This window comes from Protopterus annectens, chromosome 1.part0 (genome assembly GCF_019279795.1).
Source record: "Protopterus annectens isolate FY-2018-M chromosome 1.part0, PAN1.0, whole genome shotgun sequence".
NCBI lineage: Eukaryota > Metazoa > Chordata > Ceratodontiformes > Protopteridae > Protopterus > Protopterus annectens.
In genome coordinates this window covers 669,199,130-669,217,102 of record NC_056725.1, presented here as the reverse complement: position 1 = coordinate 669,217,102, position 17,973 = coordinate 669,199,130, and the positions used below count along the sequence as shown (strand labels likewise).

General features: G+C 40.3%; 1 protein-coding gene across 1 annotated transcript in view; it reads left to right on the top strand.

The window, feature by feature from the left end:
* Positions 1-17,973, top strand: part of NGB (neuroglobin) — a 1,021,120-nt gene that overhangs the window by 348,473 nt on the left and 654,674 nt on the right. Inside the window, exon 2 of the mRNA XM_044062051.1 lies at positions 15,032-15,139. Coding sequence (XP_043917986.1) covers positions 15,032-15,139 — 108 coding nt within the window. The remainder of the gene's footprint in view (positions 1-15,031; positions 15,140-17,973) is intronic.

The following is a 17,973-nucleotide window of genomic DNA, read 5'->3' as shown; positions in this document are numbered from 1 at the left end:
GGGGTAACCTTGTTTTTCGAAGGGTATGACTATGCATTTTTTTGCGTTTAACTTCAGGCCATGGCTCTGGCACCAGTTATCCATTTCTGTGAGGCCCTTCTGGAGGATATCTGTGTCAGATGTGTTTTCAACTATGGCGCCCAGTTTGCTGTCATCTGCAAACTTTGTCAGCCATAACCCTCCTGTGTTTGCTTGTACTTCAGAAAAGTAGATGCCGAACAAGAGTGGACCCAGGACTGAGCCCTGTGGGACACCACTTGTGACAGGCTTTGAGTCTGACATGGCTCCAGCAACTCTGACCCTGTGGGTTCTGTCACTTAGCCAGTTTGCAACCCATCTTGTGATGTATGGGTTTACATTCAAGCTGATGAGTTTTTCGATGATACCTGAGTGGGGTAGTGTGTCGAAGGCCTTTGCCAGGTCGAGGTAGGTTGTATGGACTGCCTTTCCCTCATCAATGGCCTTGGTGACTGTCTTGAAAAAGTCAACCAAGTTTAAGAGGCAGGATCTGCCTTTGACAAAGCCAAACTGGGTTGGATCCAAAGTCTGCAAGTTCCCTATGTCTTTATTTATGAGTTCCATTATGATCCTCTCCATGGCTTTGCAGATAAGACTTGTCAAGCTAATGGGGCGGTAATTTCCAGGGTTTGTGGAGGCACCGCCCTTATGAAGTGGGACCACAGTCGCCGCGCCACTCCTTGGGTATCCTGAGGTGAGGCTAAGATTAAACAGCTGTCCTAACTGTGGGTTTAATTCCTCGTTGAGTTCGTGAAGCACACAGCCGGGGACACCATCCGGTCCCATGGATGCTGTGTTTTTGCCTTAGTGAGGGCAGTTTATTACAAACATTTAAAAAACAGAGTAATATTCATGAACAGATATTAAACAATATACATTAACAATTACACATACATTTTCTAATTAGACTACACTCATATGAAGGTAAATGCAAGTATTACAGTATAAAATATACTTGTGCATTAGTAGATGTTGAAAACTGAACATCTGTAGAGGTGTATTCTTGAGTTTGTCAGACAGATAAGAGATTATGTGTTCAGTGCTTAGAAATTCATAGAAATTGAGGTGAAGGAAGGAACTAGATAGAGCAGAAAATATTAATATGTAATTCAGAGACGGTTTTGCTATAAACCTTATGATAACCATATATATAAATATAGAGGTGGTGAGGGGTGAACAATGTCACAAAAATAATGTGTAAACCTGGAAAAATGGATACAGGTTTTAAATGTTGTTCTTATAGACTTAGAAGATGGTTAGAATAACAGGTGTTTTTCTGAATGATATAAAGTCTGGAATTCAAATGTATGCCATTATTTAGTGATTTCAGTCCTTGGTGATTTGCCAGAAAAAAACAAATTTTACGGGGAACAGACCAAAAATTTGAGGCAAAAGTCTGGACGTTCTGCAAAAATCTGGATAGTTGACAGATATTCCTGAAAGATGTTAGTAAAACTATTCAGCTATTGATGAAGATTGATTGTAGGGTAAAGAATTCTGAATGAAGAGAAATAGTTGTGGTCGCATACCACTTGACAATTTATAGAGCTGTATCTATGCCAGTTTACATATGCAGGTATTATCATCAGTGCCAAATTTCCATATCACAATACTAAATGGCAAGATTGTGCCAAATATCTCTGTCAGATGGCAAATTGCATGAAATCCATGAATCACTAGACTCATCATTGTCTGTGTCTGCAGCATCTAAGCATACACTCCTGCAAAGGTCATTAGGTAGTTGAAGAAATGCTGAAGTATCTATTTAGATCAGCAGTGGCCAACCTGTGGCCTGCAGGCTGCATAGGGTCCCTCCAACTTCCATGGTGTGAGCCTTCTAGCTGTAGAATTGCAAAGATGTTTTAGCACACATGGCAGTATGGTATTAACATAACATTTAAAGGCAGTTCTCCAGAGTCTAGAAGAGCATCTTTGAATGCTGCATCATTTCTTTGCCTCTAAAGGGACCAATGCAATATAAATAAACCAAGAGATAATTTTAAATGAGTCTTTTAACTTGAGCATCAACATATTTAAAAAAAAAAGTATCTGGAGTAAACCTATATGGGAACAATGAAACTCAACCCATGTGCCATACTGATAGCTGAAAATGAATCAGGATATTGGCCTTAGGGATGGAGACAGTGAACAGAGACACAGATGTGTGGTTCAATGGCATGCTGACGTGTATTATCTTTCACAATTGAAACAAACCTGTCAAGCCTTTTGGGATTCTTTAATGAACATTTCTTCATGGAGCTGAATGTGCAGATGTCATAGATTTAGGCCCTTTTCATTCTTACTATGGTTAGGTCAACAGCTACCAGTCCTCTTATATATTGCATTAAAGATGAGAGAATTTGTCAGCGATGTACAGCAACCATGCAGGTTGCTTTTCTTCTGCATATGTATACATGTTTTGAGTATACATTGTGGGATCACTGGGATGGTACCAACTGTGTAAAATATATTCATATTTAAAAGGCAACTGTTGTATTCCATGCCTGGTATAATTTCAAAATTAACAACTGGAAACTGACAAGAGCAACTTATTGAGTGACAGGGAGTGTGGTGGATTTAGTGAATGGAAATGAATTTGATTCAGAAAATAAATTAATTATTACCTACTGTATTTAGTATGCCTGCTTGTGTTATTTTGTGAATCACTGTATACCATCTTAATGAAATATTCTTTTATCTGATGTCATTCCAGTGTTTGTTAGCTCAGCACACAGGTTGTGAAAGTGATTGAACTTATAACCAAAACAACAATCATAATGACCGAATCTCAGTTGCCAGAAGAAACACTTGTTTACTGCATTTTATACTTGATAAGCGTAAGAGCCAATGCTGATATAGCTTGCATGACTTTCTCAGTTATGTACACTGTTTTGTTAAATCTCTGTACCTACTGTGCTGTGCTGTGTGATGTAGGCTGTACCAGTGTACAGCAGCAGGAACAACACATTATTGTTATAACCCACATGGATACCATGTTTCAGAGTTTAAATAAATCACTGGACTTGAAGGTCTGGTATTTACAGAATAAATCGAATTTTCAACAAAACATTCAAAAGTATGCATGAGCTATGCATGTGACCCTGTAGGTTTGGTCTTCCCTGAGTTAGATGAAGTGATATCCCATTAGTATCTCTGGATGGTCACTAGACAGTTCCTGTGGTTAGGATTTTTACTGTCATTGTTCTTCCAGTCTGCACAGATATCTGCCCCATTGTATTCTATGTCTCTATATCCCTCTAGACAGGTTACACAGTAGATCCATTTTTTGTGCATTCATTCATAAACATTCAGATGGCCTTGCCTAGAAAATGATATGGACAAAATGTTTAGCCTAATGTACCACATAGAGCTGGGATGATGCCCTTCTTGATTTGGGAATTTAATGTTGCAATAGGTGAGATCATATTAAGTATAACACATAACATGGTAGCCAATATTATTTAGTGATTGCCTATGATTTTGTGTGTGGATTTCACTGTATTAAGATATGCCAGATTTATTGGGATATAAATGGATAGATTTATAAGTCATGTTTCAAAGTGACAGTTGTGTAATAAGTTCATTTGCATATACATGCAGCATGCATTTGATTGACTGTATACAAGCCCTTGGAATCTTGGCACAAATGTTTCTGAATTGTGTTTTCTATGATATAGCCTTATTCATCAATATTTGCTGTGGACTATGTTTGTGATTACAATCCAATGAATTTAATACCAAACTTTTTTCACCTCAGAAAGGAATATGACTTTAAATTGCTGACATGCATTTTGTGAACTTTTAGTACTTTATTAGTATCATCATCATTATTATTATTTGCATTTGTATTTGTATTCCACTATAAAGCAATATAATCCTGTAACAAAATAGTTAATAACAATAAAAATCACAATAATGGGTTATTATTAGCTATAGCATAACCACCAACAGAATCGACAAGTAATATAGTGAAGTCACTAAAGTAGAAACAATGAGGGGCATCATAGGTGTGTACTAGGCTAATGGCCCTGGAGCCTTTACAAGCCTAGCCCATAGGATTACCCTGGCATTTTGCCACCCGACCTTAGTTCCTAGTGCCTCTGTCGAGTAGAGCCACTGGAGTTATCCCCGATGTGAATTTTCTATTTCCCATCCACTCATCAAGATTTCTCTTGAAGAGAGCCAGTGAGGTGCTGAATAACAAGCATAACTGCTGATAATAACTATAACAAGCAAACAAAATGCATCTGAGTGACACAACCAGTTGTATAAGATAGCAGTTTCCCTACAGTTCAGCACAGGCAAAACACAAATACTCAGTCCAGGACTGTAACTACTTCAGGGTTTAGTTCCCTAACCCTTCTGTATGCTTAATAAAGCCTAAGTTAATAACCTTGAGGAAAGCTGAACTTTAGGAGAGGTATGAGATCATATTACTGTGCTTCTTAGCATTAGTTTAGTACAGTTATTATTGCAGACTAGAAAGGCTCTTAGTTATATTTATTTATTTATTTATTGTTCATGTCTTTTACAATACACGATCCATAAGACTCACATATCACTTTTTGAGGGAAACCAAGGTGCTGTGTTTGGTTAAATTACTTTCTGTGACTCGAAGAGCATAGAAGCTGAACTGTGAGAATCAAATCCAAGGATGATGTTTGAGAAGTGTACTGACTAGAACCTGTCTAGTAAATGGTGATTGGTCTAGGGCTTGCAGTAAGCACACTCATGGGTTATTATGAGGTTTTTTTTTATTTTTTTAGTAGGTTCTTGTATTTAAGCCCTGCATTTCAGCTAGTTTCTGCTTGTCACTCAGCACCGCGCACTGTCACACAATTGTGCACCATAGCTGGACAGATAATTTTGATTATTTTTCCCTTAGATAAAGCTGTACAACATTAGTGTAGTCCTCACATTTAGTACATCTCTGATCTAAGAAGTATTGCTAGTGAGCTGTGACCTATTAAAACACCAGCCAAAAATCCCTTCAGAAATAGCCATCTACCGAGCACCTCCTAGATCAGTCCTGAAAACACCCACTTTGTAATAACAGTTCTTCAAACCTAGCATTATAGACAGTTGGACTGCCCTTGTTTCTCTTGCCAACCTTGTTGACTTGGGTCTCCTGAGGCAGTGTAGCAAATGCCTCCTGTATACTGACAACCATCTACTAATTGTTCACGCTAGTATAGAGTGCAAGAGATGTATCTACACCAAGAATCTTGAATCCTTGCTCTCTCGCACTCAAAACAGTAACACTATATATGTAGACTAGCTATTTATTCTGCTGTATTACTGCCACTTAAATCATTTTTCAGTTGTGCACTTGCCTTGTTTCATTTAAAAAGTTTTAAATTGCTAATTTTATAGAGTTTTAATTGCATTTACTATTTAGGACTACACACTCAAGTGTGTTAGACTTTTCTGTGTTTATTTACTGTATTATTGCATTGTTTAGCCTGTTTCAAAAAAATATTTATATATATACTACCTTGTTTGCTCGTTTCCCACCTTTTCTAGCCAGTCCATATCCCAGGCCTTGCTTGTCTCAGGACTTTATTTTCTGTGCTCAGAGCTATCCAGACCTTGCTGTGGCAGAGGGAAGTCCTACTGCCTACCAGTGGGACTGGTGAGCATTGTACTGCCTATCTAACGCTAGAGGGGTGGTTTCCAGCTCTAAAATTGTAATTTTATTAGCCTTTTTGGGCTGATTTCTATCCCTTTCAACTTTCTGGCTTAAAAACACGTGTGTTTGCACATTTTTCACATCGTGCAGCACTGTGAGGCTACAGTTAAACTATTCCAGGTGCCAGAAAGTCTGCTCTTCAAATTTTCTCTTAAAACTAGCTGGTTTCTCAGTAGTAGCACTAAAATCTGAACCCCTGTGACTAGCACTTTCTCTAGAACCTGCTGTAAATCAGTAGGAAGCCTGAAACTGATACAAGCACTCAGCTCTCCTTGTCAATAAGGAAAAATTAATCATAGGCACTAAACAGCCTACAATTGCAAAGTACCTTGCAAAGGTAAGGGAAAACAGCTCTTAAACCTTACAAAAAAGCACCTAAACAGGCATGTCCAAGGGTCAGCTTCTGGTGGTTTCTCCTGTCCACCTGGTGAATCTGGGCATACTGGGGCAATGCGGCAACTGCCTCATGTACACACACAATCCTCTCCTCCTACCACCCAACACTACAACCTGCGAAAGATGCACTTATATAGCCAAACTGGAAGCAAAGCTCTCTCCGGTCAAGACTGTGCAAGACAGTCAAGAGGAGAAGGCTAACACCTGCATTACACCTCTAGCAACTCATAGACTTCAAAATCCACACCATCAACTCCCACACATAGCAACACTAAACCCACATATGCGGAGGCCCTTAACATTAACCTGCCCAAGCAACAAGGACCTCCAAAGCGAACGCAAAACAAACACCAGTCACAACCAAAGTGACACATAGCTCACAACACCAGTGTGCCACCCAACAACAGCCCCTAAGGCAAGACAATGTACCCAACACTTTAGTCATAGGTGACTCTATAGTCAGGCACACTGATGTCATACTCACCAGGCTGAACAAGGAGAAAATTACAGTCAGCTGCCTGTCGGGTGCCAGGATCCACCACATAATGCATGCACTCAAGTCACTCCACAACAAGTACAAATACGACTCTGTCATTGTCCATGCTGGAGTAAATGACTTGAGACGTACCTCCCTGGACTATATGAAAAGAGACATAGAAGAACTCTTGGATCATGTGACTCAGGCAGGTATGACCCTAGCCCTGAGTAGCATCCTGCCTTCGCCCAGAATGATACCACAGTATAAGGACAAAATGATTGACTTCAACAATTGGCTAAGCTTCTGGTGTCATTCAAAGGAGATTCAGTAATTATCTGCCTGGGAAGACATGATCAACAAACCATGATGCTTTGCCAGAGATGGTCTGCACCTGTCACCCCTGGGATTCAGGTTACTGGCTAACGCTCTTGCCACCCCTATAGTGCCTTTTTTAGGCAAGGTTCAAAGGATAAAACCACCACCGTAACAGATACAAGCATGCAAAATCTGAAGGTAATGCTACTCAATGCTAGAAGTCTAAACCTCAAAATGCACTCTCTCGAGGCACTCCTAAAAATGGAGAACATCGATATCTGTGCAGTGACTGAGACCTGGTTCAAGGCTCCAGAGAGTACCCCTGCAATACTAGGCTACAGTTCTTACCACACTTTTCGGCCACAAAACCAAGACCGAAACACTAAAGATGGAGGAGTGTCCATATTCACCAAGGATATTCACACCTCCAGGCTAGTTGCCCAACACAATGCATCTGAAATTCTCCAGGTGCAACTAACACTAGGTAAGACTGCAAGCCAAATTGTAGCTTGCTACAGATCCCCCACCATACCACAAGATTCTCACTACACCTTCCTAAACATACTGGAAAATATTAAGATACAACCAAACACCCTAATACTAGATGATTTTAACTACCCTGCCATTAATTGGAAAAACGACTCGGGTACCAACTCCTTTTCCCAACGGTTCTTGGAATTCATAAATTCCAATGCCCTGGATCAACTAATCCATTGTCCCACCAGGGGCTCCAATATCCTAGACCTGGTCATTACCAACATGGGAGATAGATGCTCCACACCAGTGGTCACCCCCTCATTGGTCAAGTCTGACCATAAGCAAATCACCCTTGATATCCACATCCCACCCCCACCCCCAGTAAAGAAACCTCCTTAAAAAACTTCTGCAAAGCCAACTTCATGCTACTGAAGTCAGAAGTGACAAACTTCACAACACCCACGCAGATGGGATCTGGAAGTTCGACTGCAGAATCCTACACTAAGGCACTGTACGAGCACATCCACTCATGCATGAATCGTGCCATCCCAAATAGAACCAAGATGCTCTTCTCCAAAAAAAGGAAGCCAATCTGGTGGTCCCCTGCTATAAACAAACTATACAACAGAAGGAAGAAACTGTTGCAGAAAAGAGGAAAATCCCAGGATGCAAAAACTCCCTCACCAGCCTCAGTAAGAAGCTGATATCCCTCATAAAATCCTCAAAAGCTAGATACAAAAATAAAATTGCCAAAGATTCCAAAGACAACCACAAGGCATTCTATAGTTATGTCAAGAATCTAAATGGCAATGCTCAGATCTGCTCTGAGCTACAACAGAATGGCATTAAATATACTGATCCCAAGGATATTGCCAATATCCTGGCAGATCGATTTAGTGCCAACTTCACTCCCCTCTCACCCCCTAAAGGGCCCATCTCAATACCAAAAGATTGCCAAATTATGATAATCACAGCCACACAGGTAGAAACAGCACTCTCCAAAGCTAAGAATACAGCATCCATGGGACCAGATGACATCCCAGGCGGTCTACTACATGAACTACAAAATGAACTGGCACCCCACCTAAATGTCATGTTTAATCATAGCCTCGCCTCAGGCTTCATGCCCACTGAGTGGCGCACAGCTACAGTTATCCTGATCCACAAGGGAGGATCCACCTTGGATCCTGGGAACTACCGTCCCATCAGTCTGACAAGCCTGATCTCCAAGGGCATGGAACGCATTATCATGGAACTTATAAACAAAGACATTGGCAACCTCCAGACACTGGACCCAACCCAGTTTGGGTTTATGAAGGGCCGATCTTGTCTCCTGAATCTGATTGACTTCTTTGAATCGGTCTCCAGAGCTGTGGACAAGGGTAAGGAGGTCCACAATGCCTATCTGGACCTCGCCAAGGCCTTTGACACCATCCCCCACTCTGGAATCACTAGATAAACGTACTAAACTGGGCATAAATCCCTACGTCACTCGATGGGTTGCCAACTGGCTTACTGACAGAACCCAGACTGTAAAAGTAGCCGACTACAAATCCAGCTCCAGACAAGTGACAAGTGGAGTACCTCAGGGTTCAGTCCTGGGACCACTCATATTTGGCATCTACTTCTCTGAAGTACAAGCCAACACTAAGGGACTCTGGCTAACAAAGTTTGCAGATGACTGCAAACTGGGATCCATTATTGAATCCCCAAATGATGTGGATATTCTACAAAAGGGCCTTACAGAAACAGATGCCTGGTGCTAGAGCCATGGGCTCAAGCTTAATGCCAAGAAATGTATAGTCATCCCCTTTGGAAAAAAACATGTACCCATGAACTACCACATAGGTGGCAGGACACTAAACATTGAAAGTGTGATGAGAGACTTAGGGACACAAGTGGACAGTGGTCTCACTTTCAATAACACATCGCTACAACAGTCAGGAAATCCTTCTACGTGGCACACCTCATCACTAAGGGCTTTTCATCCAGAAAAAGGGAGGTCATTGTCCCACTGTACACATCCCTCATTAGACCCATTATAGAGTATAATGCCCCATTTGGTATGTACCTCACAAGACATCTGCAACAGCTGGAAAGGCCACAGAAATACCTCACTAAAAGAATCACAGGCCTAAAGCAGATGCCATATGCTGACCATCTAAAAAAACTCCAGCTATACTCTGTAGCATATTGTCTACTCAGAGGCGATCTCTGCTTAACATACAAGGCCATGTCAAACACTGAGCTGTTGGACATGCTCCACTTAAAGAAATCCCAATCCCTCAGAGCCACATGCTCCAGGGCTCTAAACCTTATCATCACAATGAACAAAACATGCTGGAGGGATAGGTTCCTGACACAGAGACTCCCCATACTCTGGAATAGACTGCCCATATATGTCAAGTAGAGCACCTCATTGGCCCTCTTCAAAAGGAACCTTGATGATTGGATGGGAAATAGGATATTCACCCTGGGGATCATGTCAGTCGCCCTGCTAGACAGGGGCCCAGGGAAGTAAATATTGTGGGAAAAAATTTCCAGGGAATTGTTATGGCTAGGCTTGCATAGGCCTTAGGGCCGATAGCCTAGTACCAACCTATGAACCTATGAACCTGAAGTGGTTGTCAACTCACTCACCACTACTCATACACACAGTATGCATTCAGTACATAAATCAATATACATAGAGGTTCTCTCAACAAAAAATTTATAGAAACACCAGAGGCTTCCAAAACAAAACATTGCTACAATTAACACAGTTCCCACAGCACCCAAGACACATACCAACACCAGTGTCTCATCCACCAAGCCCTTTAGGACTAACACTCAAAAAAATGTTTTTCTTTTCATTGGAGACTCCATAGTGAGACAGACATATGTCCCATTCACCAGGTTAGATAAGGAGAAAGTCACAGTTAACTGCCTGTCTGGTGCTAGGATTCATCCAATCATGCATGAACTCAGGTCTCTCAACAAGTACCATTATGACTCTGTCATAGCTCATGTTGGAGTGAACAACCTGAGATGTACCTCACCTGACTAGACGATAAGAGACATGACTGAGCTCTCCGAGTATGTGTCTCAGGCAGGTATGTCCCTAGCCTTGAGCAGAATATTACCCTCACCTAGAATGATGCCACAGTATAAACAAAAAAGTGATTGATTTCAATAACTGGCTTAATTTTTGGTGTCATTCAAAGGGGATCCAATTTCTGTCAATCTGGGATGACATGGTCTAAAAACCTCGCTGCTTTGTCAGAGACAGTTTTGCACCTGGCACCACTGGGTTTTCGGTTGCTGGCAAAGGCTCTTGCCTCCCCCATAGTGCCTTTTTTAGGCAAGGTCTCAAAAACAAAATTGCCAGTGTGAAAACTGCCAACCATAACAAAATAAGGGTTACACTGCTAAACGCTTGGAGCTTAAATCAAAAACTGCATACCCTGGAAGCACTTCTACCATTGGAGGATGTAGATGTCTGTGCAGTCACAGAAACCTGGTTCAAGGCCTCAGAAAGTACTCCGGCCTTGCAAGGCTACAATGCTTTCCACACCTTTAGACTGCAAAACAAAAGTGTGAGAACCAAAGGCGGTGTTTCTATCTATATTAAAGATAAATTCACCTCCCAACTAGTTAGACAGGACAACACCATGGAGTTAGTTCAAGTTTAGATTACTGTGGGTAAGACCCCCATTCAAGTCATAGCTAGTTATAGATCTCCCTCCATGGATCATGATGCGCACGAGGCCTACTTGACCAAACTGGAGTCAATTCAAATATTGCCAAACACTCTGGTCATGGGGGATTTCAATTATCCCACCATCAACTGGGAAACCTACTCTAGCCCTAACTCACTAGAGCAAAAGTCCCTTGACTTTGTTAACTCAAATGCCCTGGAACAAATTGTTCAAACCTCAACAGGAGGAGCAAACATACTAGATCTGGTCCTCACTAACATGACAAACAGATGTACCACCAAAACTATCAAACCCACATTAGTTAAATCTGACCACAAATCAGTTGCCTTTGGCCTGGCACTAGCACCAGAACTCACAAAGGATGAAGTCAGAAAACTATACCCTCCTAGGGGAAGGTATAAATACATTCCACGTCCCACCCGCAGCTGGAAGTGGTAACTATACCAAAGCTTACAAAGCCCTGCACAATCACTTGTATAATTGTATAGACTCGGCTGTTCCAGACAAAATCAAAGCCAGACCAAAAGTAAAAAAAATCCACCCTGCATCAAAAAACTTTACAACACATGCAATAATTTGCTGTCTAAGAAAACTAAGGTGAGGCCCCAACAATGGAAAAGCACCCTTCTCAGCATCAAGTGGCCAATAAGACAACATGCCTAATCCTCTAAGGGTAACTTTGAGAAAAACTTAGCAGTCACAGCCAAGGATAATTATAAGGCCTTTTACAGCTACATATATAGCTTAAAAGATAGGACCTAAGAATGTGCTGAACTATTGACTAACAGCATCACAAACACTGATCCCACAGACATAGCAAACCAGCTATCTGACAGATATGGTGAAAATTTCACTCCCTTATCCCCTTCAAACTTATCGCAAACCTTGACCCCAACTACCCCATCCTACATATCCAAAGAGCAGGTCATTAAAGCCTTGCCTAAGGCAAAAAATACAGTCCTTATGGGACCAGACAGCATGTTAGGCTGTCTTCTAAACAAACTAAAACATGAACTAGCATCACCATTAAGTATACAGTTCATTCACAGCCAAACCGCTGGCTTTGTTGCTGTGGAATGGACTATTGCAGCAGTTATTCCCCTCCACAAAGGTGGCGTAGCAACAGACCCAGGGAATTATACACCCATAAGTCTGAAAGCCTCATCTGTAAAGCCATGGAACATATCATCATGGACCTCATAAATAAAGACATTGGCAACCCCCAAACCCTGGATCTGACCTGATTCAGCTTCATCAAGGGCAGATCCTTCCTGTTAAACCTGGTGGATTTCTTCAAAAATGTGACCAGGGCCATTGACGAGGGCAAATCTGTGAACGCAGCATACCTCAACTTGACAAAGGCATTTGACACAATCCCACATTCAGACATTAATGATAAACATAGCAAACTGAATGTAAACCCCTTCGCTGTAAGATGGGTTGCCAACTGGCTCACAAACAGGTCACGCACTATCAAAGTGGGTGACTCCACATCAACTAGTAGATCTGTCACCAGCGGGGTGCCACAAGGGTCAGTGCTGGGCCCCCTACTCCTTGGTATATACTTCTCAGACGTTCAGGCTAAAACTAAGGGGCTATGCTGACAAAGTCTGTAGACGACTCCAAACTGGGTTCAATTACTGAATCCCCAGATGATGTCAGCATACTTCAGGAGGGTCTTATGCAGACCAACAACTGGTGTCTTAGTCACGATCTCAAACTGAATGCAAAGAAATGTATCATCATTCCCTATGGTAAAAACAATGTCTCTTCACACTTTCAAATTAACAACAATACTTTATTTACCTACGAAGTAGTAAGAGATCTTGTTTCACAAGTAGACTGTGACCTTAAACTTTGACCACCATGTGTCTACTGTAGTAAGGAAGGCTTTCTACATAGCACACTTGCTTAGCAAAGGCATCACCTTTAGAGCAAAGGAGGTTATAAGCTTCTATATTTGTCACTAATCAGGCCCATAATTAAGTATAACACCCCTTTCGGCATTTACTGTACAAGGCATCTGCAGCAATTGGAGAGACCTCAGAGGTTTCTAACTAAGAAGATCAAGGGACTCCAGTACATGCTTACACAGACCAACTAAAGTCCCTGTCACTATACTCAGTAATATATAGACTTCTTATGGGAGACTTATGCCTGGATTATGGAGCAATCTCCAACATAAACCTAATGAATTTTCTGCACACCCATAAATCAAACGGGACTAGAGCTACCCATTCCAGGGACCATAATATGGCCTGCAACTTGAATAGGATGTGCTGGAGAGACAGATTTGTCTCCCAGCCAATGCTGCATCTTTGAAATAGGCTGCCAATTCATGTGAAATAGAGCATCTCTATGACACTGTTCAAAAGGAACCTGGACAAGTGGATGGGGCACCATTTATTCTTACCAGCGATAGCACCCATAACCTCCTGTACATGGGTAGTCATTACAATCATGAATATTGAGTAGAGTATCTATGGTATTACATTGGGATGATACAGCTAGCCTTGAAATGACCTCTGGGTCGATAGCCTAGTAACATCCTATGATCCTCTGATCCTATAAATTAAAGGTACTTAGCAGTTTGTGCCATTACCCTCAATGCTATACATGAAGACTTCCTAGAATTTGAAAATGCTTTTTTTTAGTTTTTCTAATTTTAAATGTTTAGGGAATAAACTTTTAACATGTAGTATAACAGAATCATTCTAATGAGCTACAGTACTCACATAATACAAAACTATCTTGAAATTTGATTTTAAATACCAAATGCAAAGCTCTCTATCACAATTGCAGAATGACTTGTTGCGATGTGATGGTGTAATGACATTATTACATTTTTGAAGGTGATACCTTAAACATTAAAACAAAATGTTTAACACTACAAAACTTATACAGCTGAATTTGATTTCATGAATGTTTGGATAAAAAATGTTGCCTTTTCTGGTATTTTTATCTTAAGCCTGTGAAATACTAATGTCTGTAGAGAACACAATAAATACAGCAGCAGTCATATTAAAAATCCAGAAAAAATCTATTTTTCCTATCTCGAAAGCATGTATAGCCTTTAACGGAAAGATTATTCTATACCAGAATTGTTTGTTTGTGTCTTTCGGCTTTTCCCAGTTAGGGGTCGCCACAGTGGAACTCCAGTCCGCTAATGATTGGCAGTTGATTTTTACGTACCGGCTTGTCAGGCCTGACACAAACCTTCGAAGAAGGTGTGCCCATTCACGCATGTCTCCACGCAGAAGACACTCTAGCTGAGAATCGAACCGGACAGCGTCTTACTGTGAGGCAACAACACTACCACAGCACCACCATACCAGAATGCAATATTAAAATAAATAATCAGTAACTGAACTACTGAATGTAAACTTAAACATATGCAGATGCCCAGTATCTTGACAACTGAAGTTAGTAAATGTATGTGGTACAGAGTCACTTGCATTAGGGATCCTCACAGAGAGATCATTTGTCATACTCATTAATGTGAGAATGGAACTAGTAACAAAAGAAAAAGGGTTCAGCTTTAATTCTGATTAAATGACCCCGGGGATCACTTCTGTGGCTCTGCTCGACAGTGGCACAGGAAAATAACTTTCTTGAGTGGCGTAAGCCAGGGAATCTTGTTGGCTAGGCTTACTTAAGTACATCCTGACCCAAAGTTTATAAGGCATTTTTTTACAGTAAATAATTCAAATCTGTGATGAACAATTACCATTTTAAGCATTCTAAAGGAAGAATATTCTAAATCATTTGTTTTTGCGGAAAAATTTAGCTGTTGCCTCAGTAAAGTATGTTTCAGTAAATCAGCTGACTATTAAAGCAGATATTTACCACATCTTTTCAAAAATCCCTCAGTGTTATATTTTATATACTTGATACTCTGCATTGATCATTATGTTTTCTTAATTATCTTATCTTTTTGTCTCTCCTTTTCATCCATACCAGGCTATTTGAAACCCACCCAGAATGCAAAGATGTGTTTTTCATGTTTCGAGACATTGATGACATTCAGCAGTTGCAGCTAAGCAGAGAACTACAAGCACATGGTCTAAGGTAAGGGACAGCAGGAATTTCCATAATATCATGGCTTAGAAGAAGTAGTGTTACACATCAGGTTAAGGCCTTCATTGAGTATGCCTAGGATAAGGGCTTGAGCATGGTTTTCTTATTAAAGGATGCATGCATACCCGCACTTTTGAGAGCAATTCTAAGGATTCACAGATTGCTAATTACCAGCCATTAAACTTAGATTTGTTCATCTATGTATTGATTTTTTCTTAATTCATCTAATATTTCTTTTTAAATGTCATTAGTTATATTGTTCCTGATTTTGACCATTTTTCCTGAGAGCTAAGTAAGAGAGGTTATGCGGGTGTATTATCTTGTAAGCACTTTTATTTTCTAGTTTACAGCTGATGCCTTTTTAGCTTACAGTTTGTCTTCTCAAAGTCTAGCTTCTTCACAATATTCAGTCCTTAATCTCTATCCATATTTGTTCTTCCTAAAGATGACTTAAACAAGGAATGAACTGTAATGGGAATGTATCGACAGGGGCACTTAGCTTCAAATGTTTGTTTCATATTCTGTAGTCATTTAGTTGGGTATAACTCTTTGTGCCCTAAAGAGCATTAGCAAACCAGGCCTGTCAACAACCATGTTTTTTGTTTTTACAAATTCGTATTCATTACTTCAGTAATGCTGTCAATCCATCTTACCCTCTACTGCCACTTTCATCATTTGCCTTTAATCTTTTCTCCAAAGAATCAAGTGGTGAAAATATCTGAGTTTTAGTTTTAATGGACAACCTTCGAGTAAACAGAGTTTGTTTCTTTATGCATTGTCTGATCTTAGCTGATCTTCTTGCAGTCCTTGGAGTTCTTACAACTTTTCTGCAACAATGCAATGAAAAAGTATCATCTGTTTAGCGTACAGCTTTACTTATATCAAATTCTCAGATACATATGTTATTACTGGGAAAACTATATCTGTGACTATCTAGATCTTTGTTAAAATTGTTTGTGTCTTGTGTCTTTCGGCTTTTCCCGGTTAGGGGTCGCCACAGCAGAACTCCAGTCCGCTAATGATTGGCAGTTGATTTTTACATACCGGCTTGCCAGGCCTGACGCACAACCTTCAACGAAGGTACCAAATCTTTGTTAAAATGTTATACTTTATTTAGATGTGCTATCCTCCCAAGAAGAAAGCAACGTTTAGTCTCATGGCTGCAGTCACCTTCTGCAAATATCTTTTTATTTTACATATTTGTTGACTGAGTAAGCCCACTGGACCTCAATGTCCCCTTTCATGAGTGACCCATGAGCACTGTCAGATAAAGTGAGTAGCTTAGTGTAGGCGAATGTAGGTAGAGGAAATCAAACCCTGTACCATGGACTTTGTGAATCAGCACATTAACAGTACAATTCCTTAATCCTGTGGGCTAACTGTAAGCAAGATTTTTGAGCAATGTATAATAACATCTGCCAGTGTCACTACTTCTTCCTCATCTGTAAGCAAATGACTGATCAGGCCAAATGATAGAATCTTAGTGTTTTAGCACCAAACTGCAAGCCATCTTTTGCACCTTCTACTTTCACCGTCTTCAATAGGCTCTTCAATTCTTCCTCACTTTCTGTCATTAGAGTGGTATTATATCTGAGGCTGTTAATATTTCTCCTGGCAATTTTGATTTCTGAATCATATAATCCAGCATTTCACATACTGCGGTGGTGGTGCTGTGGTAGCATTGTCACCTCATAGCAAGACGTTGTCCCATTCGATTCTCAGCTAGAGCGTCTTCTGTGTGGAGGCATACGTGAATGGGGTGTGCCTTTGTTGAAGGTTGTGCATCAGGGCTGGTAACCCCGTGCGTAAAAATCCACTACCAATCATTAGCGGACCGGAGTTCCACTGTGGTGACCCCTAACTGGGAAAAACCGAAAGACAAACAACAACAGCATAATCCAGCATTTCACATGATAAAATCAGTGTATAAATTAAATGTCAGGTAATTTCCTAATCCTTAACCAGTCAGTTAAATGATTCTTGTTTCTAACTCTTGATGGCTCCCATACATATAAATTGTTTATGGAATTAATAAGGTGACCTATTATCACAATTTCTCTAAGAATTACATAAAACTATTTTTTTTTCTGGAAACCTTTTGCTTTTTCTGTTATGTAGTAGATGTTGGCAATTTGCTGTTTCACATCTCTGTTTCTCCTTTATCCAGCTTGTACATTTGGCCTTACTTGGACTATTTATTTACTAGAGTCCAGTTTGCAAGACCTTATGACGAAACAAGTTCAGATGATTGACAATTTCAGCACTGTTTAGCATTGCTCTTTTTTATGATTGCAATATAAATTGACCTTTTACAATCAAATGCCCACTGTTGCATGTTCCAAAGTTGTTGACAAATTATGAGCAACACTCTTAACATAATTACCTTGCAATTTTTTTAACAATTCAGCCTGAAATACATTACTTCCTTTTGGTTTATTGCTAGCAATGCTTTCTAGAACCAGTTTACCTTTACTCTGCAGGATGTGTGGCTCTAAATAAGAGGATATGTCATGGTATGTATCAGTGATTGTAGGGTCCTTCTTATACAGTTTTTCTATATATTTCTACCACCCCTTCTTCATTTTCTCAGCTTTTGCTAGGCCACCTATACGTGTCTTTTCTTATGCCCACTTTTGCATAGAAGTTTCCCTTAATATTGTCACTTTTCTTGAGAAGATATCTTTTCTTTCCCATTATATTATCTTCTTCCATTTTTTTCTCATTCATATAAACATCCTTGTCTCTTCTGCCCTTCTCTGGAACTCTGGATTCAGTTTGACATATTTTTCCATATCTATGGTGACTTCTGCTATCTTTCTTTCCTT